At 43.4% G+C, this 16,077-nt stretch overlaps 1 protein-coding gene across 1 annotated transcript in view; it reads left to right on the top strand.

Annotated features, from left to right (window-relative positions):
• Positions 1 to 16,077, top strand: part of ROBO3 (roundabout guidance receptor 3) — a 233,956-nt gene that overhangs the window by 35,556 nt on the left and 182,323 nt on the right. The window contains exon 2 of the mRNA XM_087706316.1: positions 9,945 to 10,271. Within this exon, the coding sequence (XP_087562442.1) occupies positions 9,945 to 10,271 (327 nt within the window). The remainder of the gene's footprint in view (positions 1 to 9,944; positions 10,272 to 16,077) is intronic.

Below are 16,077 nucleotides of genomic sequence, written 5' to 3'. Positions count from 1 at the left end.
TGGGACAGAGCACCCGTCATAAATATGAGTCAGGCATCTGAATTTCGATCACTTGACTATGGTGATGCTGCAACGGTCATAAGTGTGGAAAGCGATCATTAGTTAATTTGTTCTGTGTTGTTGTAACTTTGAAAGGGCACTAAACAAACTGTTGTAAGGATCGCTTCCACAAAATTTCCACCCCTCCTAACAAGCAGCCACCAAAGACCACCCTGGAACGGGGACTTCCTGGGGGCGTGGCCTGTTGCCGAGGAGGGCTCCACCGAGCTCCTCAGAGACCTGGTCTGTATATCTAAATAAGATCATAGATAGCACCCCTTTTTGGCTAAGAAAGGGGCAGGGAGGATAGCTCCGTAGACTAGGGTCTATTCGTAAGCCACAGCCTTTTTTGGGGGGGGGCTGTGGAAGAGATTAGATCCAGCCGAAGCGGAGCTTTTATCTCCGGCCAGTTCTTCTCAGCTGCCTTTTTTTTTTTTGGCAGCCCCAGACAGGCTAGCCCCCCCCAGGACAAAACAAAGTTTTTTCAAGCTAGAATTGATACGGGAGGGTACCACCCCTGTGAGATTTATGCTTTTATTACTATCTTAAATACCAGCTCCATTCGTCTTAAAGACTTCTTTGTTTAAATAGACTTCAAAATGGCGATTTCTCTCCGTGGATGATTACTGGATGTACTTAGCCGGGTTTATCTTCCTGCAGACTGCTCCTTAACAAAATAAACTCTTTTTCTTTGGAAATAGAGGGGAGTGAAGCGCTGCTTACTTGTTTATTTATTATGGCACCCAGATCAAAGAAGCGTCTTGCTACAAATGTATCTAAGGAATTTAAAGAATCTTTTCTGGAAACACAGCCTTTGTCTCCTACGCCCTCTACTGGAGAAGTTTTAACACAGGAATATCTCTTTAAAATGTTTAATGCCTTTAAACAAGAAATTCAGGAATTTGTATTGCAACTTTATGATGATTTAAAATCTAAAGTTAATCAAATGAAGGCGAATACGTTTGCAGCCGTGTCTGCCCTCTCAGATTACTCTGCTGAAATAGACAACAAATTGGAAAGTCTGGAGAAGGCTAATTTTAATTTGATTACCAATATTCAAATTTTACAAGAAAAAATTAGAAATAACGAAGATCAGCTTATGATGTTAAATTTTAACAGGAAGGCATCTGCAATTAGAGTCAGAGGATTCCGTGAAAAGGAGCAAGAGGATTTGAAACAGACCTTTGCTGAAGCCTTCAGCCATGCGCTGGGAAGCCCGGGACTTAACTTTGATTGGCAGATTCGGAAAATCTATCGCCAGAACTCATTGATAGCAGAACAGCGACAACTCCCGAGGGACATAATTATACATTTTTCCACAAAAGAAGCTAGAAATGCGATTGTGCAAAAGTTTCATAATAACGGTTTTCGAGTTGAAGGCCAGGACCTGATTGTTTTCAAAGATATTCCTTTTCAGATGTTGAAGGCAAGAAGGAATTACACCTTTTTAACTAAGGAGCTTAGGAGTCAACAGATTCGATACAGATGGGAGGCCCCTGCCGGTATTACAGTTACATTTGAGAATCAAAGATTTCGTCTTAACTCTGTTTCGGAGGCTCAAGATTTCTATTGTAGGATTCTGAAGGCGGGTCTTCCTGATGCGCTTGGAAGAGAGGAGAGACAAGCGGAAGGAGAAAGCAAACGGCTGGTCATGCGGCTGCAAGATGGAGGGGGCAGCCCCTCCTCCCTCAGAGAAGCAGAAGAACGCAGATCGAGAATTTAGATACTTCAAAAGACTTCCTAAAGTTGAGGACTGAATGGGGGTTTGAGACCTCTCTCCGGTAGAAAAAGTGGACTAATTTTTATCAGAAGGGAAAGCTGGGTGAAACTACTTTGAGCTAGATTCTAAAGTAACGTTAGCATAAATTTGATAGTGGTTAAAAGAATGCGGAACGATTTATGTTGTTTAAACTTTGTTAGATGGGACTATTTTAAAATAGAAGGTTAACTGACTCTTGCTGAAAGTATTATTTGAATATGATCCATGCTACTTAACTTTTATTTGAAGGGAAAGTTGGTTGTAATAGTTCTGAGTTACTTTTTAAATAAACGCTAGTATAAATTTGATAGTGGTAAATATCAGACAAGCAAGAGATGAGGGTAAAATGCATGTGGAATGAACTACGTTATTTGTGGTAAATATCAGACAAGCAAGGGAAGAGGGCAAAATCTACGTTGTTTAAAGCTTATTAGAACAGGAAGCCGCCTGGGAAGATAACTGTAAAAAGAATGCAAAATGACTTATGTTGTTTAAACTCTGTTAGAAGGGACTACCTTAAAATAGAAGGTTAACTGACTCTTGCTGAAAGTATTATTGGAATATGTGGAATGATTCATGCTACAATTCACTCTGAGTTATATTTTAAACAAATGCTAGTATAAATTTGATAGTGGTAAATATCAGACAAGTGAGGGATGAAGGTAAAATGAATGTGGAATGAACTAAGTTATTTATTATTTTGAATTACTGTTTGAAAAAGGGGTAAAGAAAGATTATTTACGTTGTTTAAATTTTACTAGAAGGGAAAGTTTGATTACTTGTCTGTAAAGTTATATTTGAATATATGGCATGAACCACGCTGCTTAAATTTTATTGGAAGGGATCATGAGGTTTAGGAAGGGAACGGGAGAGTCTACAGAAGGTTGGGGTAAATAGCAAAGAAGTAAGAGACGAGAATAAAATATAGATAGAATGATTTATACTATTTAAGCATAGATAAAGATGGGGGGCTGAGATCAATACAAGAGTGGTTTCTTTTTTTTTCTTTTTTTTCTTTTCTCTTTTCTTTTTTTCCTTTTTTTTTTCCTTTCTCTGCTTTTCTTTTCTTTTGATATATACTTTTATTTTTTAATTCATATGTATACAAGATATTTTAGACAGAAGGTAGTGCCAGGTGTGGGCCCTGGGAAGTCGGGAGGATTAGGGATGGGGATTGTGGGGGGTGGGGTGGGGGGGTGTTAACATAGTTTTAATAAGAACAAGAATGTATTTATATACGGTGGTTCTTTTTTTTTATCATTATTATTATTATTTTTTCCTTGGTTCATTTTACTTTTATCAGATCAAACAACACTCGAATAAAGGCATACACCAAGGAGGGAGGTAGAGGGAAAGAAGAGGGAGGAGTAAGGAAGGAGTAAGGGGAAGGTAAGGAGGGTGTCCGGGGAGTAAGGGGAGAAGGAAGGATTGAGGGGAAAGGGAAGTAGGAGGGGAGTGTTAGAGGGAGAAAGGAAAGTTGGAGGGGGTAGATGGGGTGTATGGAGGATGCAAGGGTGGGGTTGTGAATGATGAGTTGTGTTTTCTCTTTACTTGTTCGTTTTATTCCCTTTTTCTTTGTTTTTCTTTTTTTTCTTTTTTTTTATATAGTAAATACCCTGTATATAAATGATTGCAAATGGAATGTGAAAATTGAATAAAATATTTTATGAAAAAAAAAAAAAACAAAGACCACCCTGGAACTATGGAAGATGAATCAGGAGTTACCGGGCAACTGGACACAACCACGCAACTGTTTTCCCGCTGGTCCAGAGCAATCTTGGCCTACAGAGAAATCACTAAACAGACTGTGCCCTGGGGTAGGAAGGTCAAAGATCAATCTAAGATAATGGGGCTTCCCTATAAAAGATACTCTATTGAATGTGGAGAAGAGCAATCCATCTCATGATGTCCTTCAACATGCATGGAGGAAGACTTCATGCTGGTGAGAGAAAATGCCATCAAAGTGGCCCACTACTGGGCGAACGTTATCAGTTGTGGCCCAGCAGGAGCCGTTGGAGCTGCCGATGGACTCTGATAGCGAGGACCCCTATGATTCTGCTATGGAAGATGTGGAGGATCCTGGGCAGGGTTCAGACTCAGAGCAGGGACCAGAGAGGCTGGTTGGCCACCAGGGGGGCTCTGAGGCATGGAGCAGTGGGGAAGATCAAAGGGAGTTTGTTCCTGACACCAAACGGAGGTAGCAGTTACGGAGACAGACTCATAAGAGATAATCAAGCCCAGGTAGTTATGGCTTGGCCCCTCCCAAGAGAGTATATAAGAAGAGACTTTGGGAGGAGTCCTTTTGCAGGACACAACTGTTCAAAGTAATCTGGAGAATTCCTTGTCTGGTCTGCCTTGTGTTCCCATGTCTGTTGGAGTCTGGGTTGCTGCCAACTTCTTGCCAGTGAGTCATGTCTGGGCTTTCAGCCAACAGGATTATAATTGCTGTGAATAAAGAGTGGCAAACAGCTAAGCCTGTGTCTGCATTCATTACCAGATGGAGCGGGGTCAGAACAGTCATCTAGTTTTAAACCTATTTATTTTGTATACTTTTTACATGTACTATATCTCTATGACTTACTTTATACTTATTTTACCTGCTCAGTATTGAACATTATATGTCTACTAGGTGATAACCCAGCGTTGCCCGAGTATTTATTTATAGGGGGTAAATGTCTGGACCAAACATAATTCCTAATGCTGGATTTTCCCCCTTGCCAGAGGGTAAGTACTTGTGAAGTACTGTGAAGTTGTTACCGTGGCAATTCCACTGCTCTGTACAGTAGAAGCCATTTTATGGCAGTACAGTAGAAGCCATTTTACGGCAGAACAGGCTGTATCGTAACAGAACACACACCCCGAGAGGTGTTAAGGGTGTCTTACCCACCCACAGTATTTGTCTCAAGAGAGTAAGTCATCTGTGTACCAAGTGTAGTTGAAATTGCTCGAGGTGTTCCAGGATTATGCTGGAATGCGCGCGCGCGCGCGCACACACACACACACACACACACACACAGATATTTTCATATATATAGATAATTTGAAATGCTTCTGACACAAATAAAGAACTGAAAAATCACTGAGATGTTCTCCTTACGGGGGAAAACCTAGCAAATTTCCACCAAATTGAAGGGGAATGGTTTTAGAAAATGTAGAAGAAACTTAGCTCACCCCTAATGTGAACCGGAGGCTCCCTTCTCATTTCTCCCTGGGCCTCTCCGCGAAGGACGGAGTCTGTTATTTCAGCAGCTTCACAGTGAAAAGGGGGGGGGGGGAAGCCTTGAGTAAATATTTAGTCTTGTCCCTAAAGCTAATATCACAAAAGCAAAGGCTGCACTTAGGAGAGGTTGCTGCCCAACCCCCCAAGCTTTGCAGCTGGAGGCTCATGGCTAACATCTGCCCTTGAGAAGGAGTAGCAACAGGCAACGTCTGCTCTCCTGCCAGCTGGGATTCTTCTCTCTGATGGCTCTTCAGAAAGGGGTGCCTGGCCATGTAATCTGGCCTCCAGGCCAAAGAAGCTGGCTTGGTTTCTTAACATGGGGGGGTGGGTGGGCAGGGGAATCCATTAACATCGGGGTCTCATTCCCCGCATTCAGTTTATTCTAAGCCTTGGCTATATCACTATACCCTGTACATCATAACATATGCATTTTCATACCAAAGATTGCTTTACATAAATATTTTTCCAAGCACTTTTCCTTCATCTAATGGGGTTTTACGCTGTTTTACACCATGAGTGCATTTTTTTGTTTGTTTTGCATTTCCCCCTTCCAGTTTAATATGCATTCTTTTAGATTGCTGGGGGTGCTTCAGAAGGATAACTGGACATTGTATGTTGATTGAGGAAGTGAGATCTTGATCATAGGATCAAAATGCAAACAGAGCAAAATTCTCCAGATGCAACTGCCATTATTTTCATGGTAAACCCAAGATATTTGTTGATGTCTAGCAAAGTTGGTTTTCTTCATGGTTGTCTCTACACAAGTTGACTGATAGTTGGGGCATTCAGCTACTTTTGAAGTTGGGGAGAAGCAGGGACAAGATTGGCTTCATATTAATCTCAATTCTCTATCTCTGTCGTCTATCTATCTATCTATCTATCCATCCATCCATCCATCCATCCATCCATCCATCCATCCATCCATCCATCCACCCACCCACCCACCCACCCACCCACCCACCCATCTATCCACCTACCTACCTACCTACTTACCTATCATCTTTCTTTCTTTCTTTCTTTCTTTCTTTCTTTCTTTCTTTCTTTCTTTCTTCATCATATCTGTCTGTCTGTCTCTCTCTCCCCTCTCTATCTCTAGCTATGTATCCATCTATCTATCTATCTATCTATCTATCTATCTATCTATCTATCTATCTATCTATCTATCTATCTATCCATCCATCCATCCATCCATCCATCCATCCATCCATCCATCCATCCACCCACCCACCCACCCACCCACCCACCCACCCACCCACCCATCCATCCATCCATCCACCTACCTACCTACCTACTTACCTATCATCTTTCTTTCTTTCTTTCTTTCTTTCTTTCTTTCTTTCTTTCTTTCTTTCTTTCTTTCTTCATCATATCTGTCTGTCTGTCTGTCTCTCCCCTCTCTATCTCTATCTATGTATCCATCTATCTATCTATCTATCTATCTATCTATCTATCTATCTATCTATCTATCTATCTATCTATCTATCTATCTACCTACCTACCTACCTACCTACCTACCTACCTACCTACCTACCTACCTATCTATCATCTTCCTTCCTTCCTTCCTTCCTTCCTTCCTTCCTTCCTTCCTTCATCAGCTCTGCCTCCCTCCCTCCCTCCATATATATACCCCCCCGCTCTCTCTATCTCTCTCTCTTAGAGGTGGGTGGGTTGATTGGTGAGCCAGCCAATCAGTGAGCAGTGGGCGGGGCAAGCATGGTGCGGACAGGCAGGGGGAGGGAGCTGGAACCGGTTCTGAACGGCACAGTAGATTTGTGGAACTTCTCCTATAGGAGAGATTAGAACTGGCAGGAACCTACCCCTGGTATGCGCACACATGCACACCCACACGTACAACTAAAACATATACTCGGTGTCCAGAACACATATCCAGAATTCTTTTCTGGGTAAGCAAGCAACAATTAAAACATTCTGTCATGGCTGGAGGATCTTGAAATGTGTGAGGTCACTGCTGTGATAGGTGAATTAATCAATAATCCTAGTGCTTATCAGAGTTTAGGATTTCAAAGCTATTGATCACTGCAGCCTGCCGATAACACTTCTCCCTGGCGTCTCAAATGATGGCCTCTTTTTTGTGCGTGTCTGTATATGTTCCAGCCTCAGCTGGGATTCTGGCTTTTAAGCTTCATCTGGGGTCAAGGGGTTTCTTTTCTTTCGGCACAAATTAGGCTAGGCATTGTATTCTGGACTCATGGCAAATGGAAGCGTATGCTCCTTCCCAGATCATTTATGGGAAGAAAGATTCTCAAAGTTTGGCCCATTGCCTTCCTATGTGGCATGTTTGGAAACTCTGGCACGATTTTATTTTGTTGATGGAGTGATTCATATGGTTTCTCTGGCGGACGTACAAAATTAAAAAAAAAATATGATCAACAAATTAAGCACACCAACCATAAAATCCTAGCTTTAAAACAGATTTTTGAGGTGGCTTCTCTTTGCCTTCTCTGTATGACATAGAGCGGGATTGTCTTAACATATTAAAGATATGGTGTGGGGAGAAGGTGGGTATTTTTTTTGTGACGTTAGATAAATAAATTGATGTAAATTAGTCTACAGTATATTGTTTACTGCCCTTTAGACAGGAATGAGGGAAAAGCAGTGATTTTGGCCTCCCACAGATATTATAAAAATTGGTAAGTAAGTAAAAAAGTAAGATGATAATGGTCCCAAGGCCAAATGTGAAGTCATGAGTAAATTTGGAAATGGGAGATCTAGGTAAAAGTTAAAATTCCAGGTTGAGTGTTGTAGGCATCCAGTTTGCATCCAATTTATAAAGGGAAGCCAAATATCAGTGTTTTTCCCCAAACGTAACCTAAGTAAGCTGAGCTCAAAGTTCTCTCTCCTTTTGCTAAGACATTAACATTTCATCTATCAATTGATAGATTGGATATTTAATTTTCAAACTAATTTCTTTTAAAAGGTACTCTATCGTGATGGGGAAATTATTTAAGGAACGATGTGCTGCCTAGGAAATAATCAGAGAGGAGAGGCAGGAGCCATGAGTGGCTTAAGGGCCAGAGACAGAAACTTAGGAAGGACTTGTCTTGGTGGATGAAGCAGTTAAAAGTGGCAATGGGACATTTGTACCTTCAGACCTGTCAAATTCTGTTAACGGAGCTGAAGAGCAAGCAGAACTGGGGGAGGTGGAATTAAGTATGTCATCAGTTTAGGGTTGTTGCGTTCCAATAATTCTCGAAGTCCAACCCCTCCTGAGTCCTGTGCTTAAAACCAATTTAGTGGTACCAATTTAGTATTGAACTTTAGTTGACCATATTCTTGGTTCCACCACAAAACCGCGTTCGACTAAAGGGCGCTCGACGAAACCGCGTAGCTGACGTCATTACAGCACGACAACAGCACGGAGAAAAAAGCACGCTGTAAACGCTAAACCTAAAATTAACCCCTAAACCTAAACCTAACCCCCCTAAACCTAATCCTAAACCTAATCCTAAACCTAACCCTTAACCTAACCCTAAACCTAACCCTAAACCTAACCCTTAACCTAACGCTAAACCTAATCCTAACCCTTAACCTAACCCTAAACCTAACCCTAATCCTTAACCTAACCCTAATCCTAACCCTAACCCTTAACCTAACCTTAAACCTAACCCTAAACCTAACCCTTACCTTAACTTGAATCAGCTTGCTTTCAAAGCGCTATTTAAAGCGCCCTTCTTTCTCCGCGCTCACTGTTGTCGCCCTGTTGATGACGTCAGCGACGCGGTTTAATCGGGCGCGCTTTAGTCGAGCACGGTTTTGTCGTGCCACACATATTCTTGTCTGTAGGCTTGAATAAATACTCTATGCTGCAGCTTATTCAATGGTCCCAATTCTTTGTGCCTGCTAATAGCCTTACAATAAAGTACAATTAGTGCATCTAGTCATGTTTCCTGTCTGATATATCCTGGAGGGGTGACACAAATTTGGGGGCTGTTGTTTATGTGAAAGCCTCTTCTTCCTTTGTGCCTCTTGTGAAGCACCAATTTTCATCTAGAAATATGCTTTTGTTTTCTTCTGAAAGAGAGGTCTCAGTTCTCCTTGATTAACTAAAGCAGAGAGTTGGCAAGATGTCTTTAATAAAGCCATAATCTTTGTGAAAAGCCTTTCTGATCTTTATCTCTCTGATTGCTTCTTGCCCTGGGTCTTTAGATGTTTGAAGAAGGATGTCATGTTTACCCTCAATCTTCTCCAGGCTGGAAATATTCCAACTGCAACATTCTTTACAGGACTTTTTCCTCCGCACATTCTACAAGTTGACCATTGTTATTGCTTTTTATACAACCATTTCCTATCTTGTTCCTAGGTGTGCAAAATACGGGCCTGTTTGAAGGCCATTGTGTTTATCCTTCCTGCGTTTCATTCCATTGCTTTGGGGCTGGTTTTCCATTTTCTCAAGATGGTTTGGGATATTATAAAGTATTAATTTCCCTGCTTGTGCTTAAAGCCATAATAGTTGATAAAGGAATTCTCTAACCTGAAAGAAGTGAAAGATGGAACTTGCCTTGATATGGTGGTGGTGGTGGTGAGAAAATGCACATCTCTAGCAGTCATAGAATCTAAAGCAGACCACAACCCCTCAATTGTCCCAAAGGTGCTTTTTCAAAAGGCAGCTGGGCTTTCTATGTTTATCTCTTAAAGATGTTTCACTACTTGTCCAAGAAGCATCTTCAGTTCTGACTCATCCAAGATGCTTATTGGATGAGAAGCACAATGTCTTCAAGAGAGAAAAAAACACGAATAGTCCAGTTGCCTTTTCAAAAAGCAACTTTGAGACAACTGTGACCTGGGTGACTGAGAATCTCCATAAATCCTTCAATTGGTTCCCTGATAACTCGCCCTTCCTTGTTTTGGGACCTTCCTGATCTTCTCCTGAGTTAATACTTTCTTTTTCTACTTCTTGAACCTCAGCTTCTCGTCCTCGCCTTGAGGATTCATCTCCACGGATAATAGAGCATCCGTCCGACCTCATTGTATCGAAGGGGGAACCAGCAACACTCAACTGCAAGGCCGAAGGACGGCCCACGCCTATCATTGAGTGGTACAAAGATGGTGAACGAGTGGAAACCGACAAGGAAGATCCCCGGTCTCATCGCATGCTGCTGCCCAGTGGCTCCCTCTTCTTCCTGCGCATCGTGCATGGACGGAGGAGTAAACCGGATGAAGGCGTTTATGTTTGTGTCGCTAGAAACTATCTGGGTGAGGCTGTCAGCAGGAATGCCTCCCTGGAGGTAGCCAGTAAGTATATATATATTTTTGTCTGAACATGATGATCTGGATATATTGGATGTCCTGCTTTGTTAGTTTGACATGAGTGAGGAGTTGTGGGTTGGTAAGGAGTTAAGAGCCAAGGTGGCGCAGTGGTTAAATGCAGCACTGCAGGCTACTGCTAGATCAGCAGGTCAGCGGTTCAAATCTCACCGGCTCAGGGTTGACTCAGCCTTCCATCCTTCCGAGGTGGGTAAAATGAGGACCCAGATTGTTGGGGGCAATATGCTGACTCTCTGTAAACCGCTTAGAGAGGCCTGAAAGGCCTATGAAGCGGTATATAAGTCTACTGCTATTGCTATTGCTACCTTGAACTTGGGTTACACGTTGTGTGCACCAGATCTGGATTTTGAGGTGAATAATCTTGTGGCAATCTTCAGACGTATTTAGTAGGCTGCTTAATTTTAGCTTTGCAATTTCCCATTTCTATTTATTTATTTAGTTTGTCAAACATGTACAAGATAGCAGGTGTAAGTATGAACATGGATATGAACAAAGGAATTGAATACAAATAAATGGGGACAATAGGACAGGGACGGTAGGCACACTGGCGCATTTATGCACACCCCGTTTATGGACATCTTAGGAATGGGGTGAGGTCCACGATAGACAGTTTAAAGTTGAAACTGTGAGGATATGATGATGTACTATTGGAGTCAGGTAGAGCATTCCAGGCGTTGACCACTCTGTTGCTTAAGTCATATTTTCTGCAATCAAACTTTTTTTCATTAGAAGGAAACTACGTTATATATCTGAATGTTACAATAAAGATTTTGGGAAATGGGTGTGTTTGTGTGTGTGTTAAGCTGAAGAGTTTTAGGCTTTGAAAAATATATTTGTCCAAATTTACTCGTGTGCCCAAATACAAGAAAATCTATAAAATCTTTCCCCGTAACCTCACACAGCAGGAGAATTGCTCTTCAAATTTTTTGGCATTTGCTCAATATCCTTCTCTAGGAAACTTCATTCTCTTCTCTCCTTTTCTTTTATGTTTCCTCCCAGAAGCGTCACTCAACATTCCGTAGCTGCTTAATCTTCACTGAACCATTCAGCTCTCTGGGGGAGTTGTTAGATATAGATATAAATATAAATATAAAAAATTGAAAGTATCTTTCTAGCTATCTCATTTGCAAACCTTGAAGCTGAGCTTGGCAGTATCTTTTTGTGTTTCAAAGCCATATGAACCCATCTTGTGGATGTTAAATATTTATTTCTGGTCTGACATGGAATTGGCTGTAGTGATCGGGTTTACTGTTGTTGCAGTTTCAGCAATAATATATAGCTTAAGAATTCACCGACTACTCTAGACTTTTTCAACCAGAGGTCACCAACCTTTTGCACCTCAGGGACCACTAAAATCATAATTTTAATTGAATTGAATTGAATTTATTATATTTCTATGCCGCCCCTTTCCCAGAAGGGACTCAGGGCGGCTCACAACCCAAGTCAGGGGGGGCGGATAGGGGATACAAATAGGGAAAAAAAGACATAGACAAACAATACCACAATTTTAAAAACAACTCAACAGGCACACCATTCGAGCGGGGACAGGAACTCATCAGCTCCAGGCCTGTCGGAACAGCCAGGTTTTAAGGGCTTTGCGGAAAGCCTGGAGGGTGGTGAGGGTCCGAATCTCCACGAGGAGCTCGTTCCAGAGGGCCGGAGCAGCCACAGAGAAGGCCCTCCTCCGGGTGGTCGCCAGTCGGCATTGGCCAGTGGATGGAATTCGGAGGAGGCCTAATCTGTGGGATCTAATCGGTCTATTGGAGGTAATTGGGAGCAGGCGGTCTCTCAAGTACCCAGGTCCAATACCATGAACCACTAATATGATCTGCCTAATGACCGGTTGGGTGGGTGTGGCTAGGTGGTCATGTGACTGGGTGGGTGTGGTCACTCACATCAAGGAGAACTTCGTCAGCCTCTACTTGCCCCTCCCAGGCACTCCTCGCCTGCCCGCCTGGGCTCCTTACGGCCCCAACAGGAAGCAGTTGTTGGAGCTAAGCAGCCACCACGAGAAAGAGTTGACAAAACAGTTCAGTTAAAATTGGATCTGATTGAGAAGGAGGCTCAAACCTAAACCTATAAACCTAAACCTATCAGCAGAATCACCTCACTGAGGGCTATGAGCATAGGCTTTCCAAGGAGATGGAAAACCTGTGGAAGTGCAAGGCTAGCTACCAGCAGCTGGAGGCTCAGCAGGCTGAGATGGTCGGCCAGTTCCAGGCCATGATGCTGTCCCACTGGAATAAGGTCCTTTGGTTCTTCACCGCCAGCGGCAGTTCCCTCCAGCCTTCCCCCAAAGCTCTGCACCAGGAGGCCAAAGCAGAGCCCAAGTCGGAATTTCTGCCCCACTCCAACCCGCACAAAAAAGACCCCGAAGGCAGAAACTCTCTGCAGCAACACAAACGTTCATTGCACGTATCCGTCCCAGGAACCGTAGTTTGAGGACTCCTGATTTAGTGTAATATAAAAAATGCAAATAATTTCTCTGTGGACCACAAAATTTTCTTGCAGACCAGTTGGTGACTGCTGTTTTAAACTTTAGTACAGCCCAACAGTAGACCCAAGATTAAATCATGATAATCTAATTATAGTATTGTGTAAGTTACTGCTTTGCTTGCAGTATAGCATTGTCCTTCTCTACCAGTGGTGGGATTCAAATAATTGAACAACCGGTTCTCTGCCCTAATGACCAGCTGGGTAAGCGGAGCAAAGCTTCTCCATGGCCTCCCAGTGCTGTGCAGAGGCTCTTGCAGGAGCGCGTTCCAGCGGCCCGGAGCGGCCCCTGCTGCGAGACAAGGCCACTGGCTGCTGGCACGCGCTCCTGCAAGAGCCTCTGCGCAGCGCCGGGAGGCCACGGAGAAGCTTCGCTCTGCTTCTCACTCAGCCTTCCCCCAGAGGCGATCCAAGACTTCCAGCGGCGGAGCTTGGAGAAGCAGCGGCCGCAGGCCGGGTCAGCGGGTGGGCGGCGGGGCACTTTGCATCGTGGGAGCCGCCAAGCGCCCAGGTCTGCAGTAAAGGCGCTTGGCAGCTCCCGCGATGCAAAGTGCCCGTCTCCACAAGAAAGAAGTGAGGGCTTCTCCTGCCTGGCTCTTGTAAGGAAACCCCCGGCTAAGCGTTTTGTGGCTGGCTGAAATGCGCGGACATTTCCAGCCACCCACAGGGGGACTAGGAGGGAAGGAGTCGCTCCTTGGGAGTCTATCTAGCCAGCAGCCCCAGGAGACACCCCCTGCCCCCCAGAGAAGAATTGGGGCCACCAAAGCTCCCACACCCACCCACCTTTGGGATGCAAGAGACAGCAAGGCTTGCAGCGAAGGGAATCTGGGCCCTGGGAAGGTTGGGGAGGGGTGAAGAGCGAGCCTCCTCCTTCTCCCCCACTCCTCTCTCCTCTGAAGCGCGCCCTCCAAAATAACCCGCCCAACGTAAACGTGCTCAAGAAGACATGATTCGCTGCTTCCAGATCAGGAGGCGGGAGAATTAGTGCCTCTTTTCCATCTGAACTTTTTTGCCTTTTAACTCTTTATTAACTTTTAGAAGGCGAAAAATTCCTTATGGAAAGGAGGCCCCGAGTTCTCTCGCCTCCTGCTTTGGTTAACACTAAGCAGACACCAAGCCACTGTGACCTGGAATCTGGTAGCAACTATCTTGGCTTTAATTATTTAAAAAAAAAATTTAAATTTCTTTTCTTTTCCTGAGGAGAGTGGTGAGGCTCCGCCTCCCTTGCCTCTAGTGACTGCACGTCCCTGCTTGGACCTTTACTGTGATGAGTTACTAAGATTCAGCCCCAGCATCTTTCCTTCCTTGTTGAAACTGAACTGGTCTGAAAATAAGGAACCGAAAGCTCAGAATAATAGAGTTGGAAGGGATCTTGGAGGTCTTCTAGTCCAACCCCCTGCTCAGACAGGAAACCTTGTGCCATTTCAGACAAATGCTTGTCCAATCTCTTCTTAAAAACTTCCAGGGTTGGAGCATTTACAACTTCTGGAGGCAAGTTGTTCCACTGATTAATTGTTCGAACTGTCAGGAAATTTCTCCTTAATTCTAGGTTGCTTCTCTCCTTGATTAGTTTTTATCTATTGTTTCTTCAGGTTCTTTGGAGAATGACTCCCTCTTCTTTGTGGCAGCCCCTGAGATATTGGAACACTGCTATCATGTCACCCCTAGTCCTTCTCCTCATTAAACTAGACATACCCAGTTCCTTGCAATCGTTCATTATATGCAGCTCAAGACAATTTCTTGGAGATTGCAGGGTGTCGTAAAGAAGCACGGCTTTTCTTTTTCTAAAAAACGAGCTTACCCCAAGATGGAGCAACTTGTGGCTCAGATACATCCTCCTTTTCCATGGCTTGTGTCCCCCCCCTCCCCTCCTCAAGATAATGTCTCTGAAATTGAGTGGCAAAGAGCCGCATCCTACCAGCATGATTTTCTGTCATTTTTAGCAAAAAGAGATAAAATGCATTAACTCTAAAAAAAAGACGAGGATAAAGGGCTGAAAATTTCACCAGCCCCCTCTGGAGATAATACCACGATGCTATCATGATTATGCTACCTCTCAGCCACTCCAAAAATTGATTCTTTGGGGGGAGGGGGGGAATCAGTACAGCCCCTGGCTACAAAAATTTCATTTTGCAGTCCTTCTTACTGCTGTGTTGTATATGGAAGGAAGAACGTAATCTGGGAGAACCGGCTCTCTATCCTTTTCAAAGTAGTTTTCTTTTCACTTATGTGCTAATAAAACATCTGGCTGGAGATGTGAGAGGGGACAGGTTTTCTGTTCTGCTGATCATCTCTCCTTTGTTCTCTTCTTTTGCTCCCGTTTCCTTCCAATGCTGCCTCCCTTACAGGCTGCACCATTCTGCATTGATTAAAAGTAAGAAGGCCCAAGCTAGGAAGAAAAGAGAACTAATCTCATCTTTGCGGGGATTGGGAGCCTGTTTGCTTAGCAATATGAGATAAGCAAGAAGTCAAATGAGAGGAAAAAAAGGAAACTGGATATAAACTCAGTACTTCTTCAGTGACCATCCTGATCTGGGTGGATTTGGGATGATGGGAAAGCAGGTTGACTCTTTTCCTGTCGTGATGCTCATACTTGGTTGCGTTGAGGTTGGCTCTAACTAAGGTGTTTCTTTCCAGTGAAGACTTTATGATTTTGTTTGTGCCTCTCCAGATGTTTTGGACTATGACTCCCAGAATTCCTTTGTGTTTGCAATTTGCATTGTCTGAGGCAGTGGTGGGATTCAGCCAGTTCGCACCTATCTGGGAGAACTGGTTCTTAACTTTCTAAGCAGTTCAGGGGACCGGTTGTTGGAAGAAATCTCATTTTGTTTTTTTCCCCACTTTACAGGGCTAATCCTGTAAGAGAGGCAGGAAGGAAACATTCTAGTATTTCTAGCCTAATCTTTATTGCCCTGCTTACAGGAACTACCTCTCCGATTAACTCTTATTACATTGTAACAGCTAAGGCAAAGTGCCCATCGACCTGAGTGACATTGAGTTGGCCATGCCCACCCAGTCACATGACCACTGAGCCACGCCTACCCAGCTGGTCATTAGGGCAGAGAACCAGTTAAATTATTTGAATCCCACCACTGGTCTGACGGTGTCAAACATCCAGAAGAAGCATCCAATGTTATATCTTAGATGTAAGCCTTTTTCCCCCCAAGTGAATTCATTAAAGATTATATTTTACAAACTAAAAGAAAAATAAAAACCTGCAAAGGGGAAAAAAACAGGAAAGGCATATAAAGAATAGAATAGGGGGAAAAAGACATATAGT

This window comes from Thamnophis sirtalis, unplaced genomic scaffold, assembly GCF_051295495.1.
Source record: "Thamnophis sirtalis isolate CommonGarterSnake01/CBP01778 unplaced genomic scaffold, rThaSir2_p1.2 scaffold_2, whole genome shotgun sequence".
Taxonomy (NCBI): domain Eukaryota; kingdom Metazoa; phylum Chordata; class Lepidosauria; order Squamata; family Natricidae; genus Thamnophis; species Thamnophis sirtalis.
This window is presented reverse-complemented; position numbering and strand designations above follow the sequence as displayed.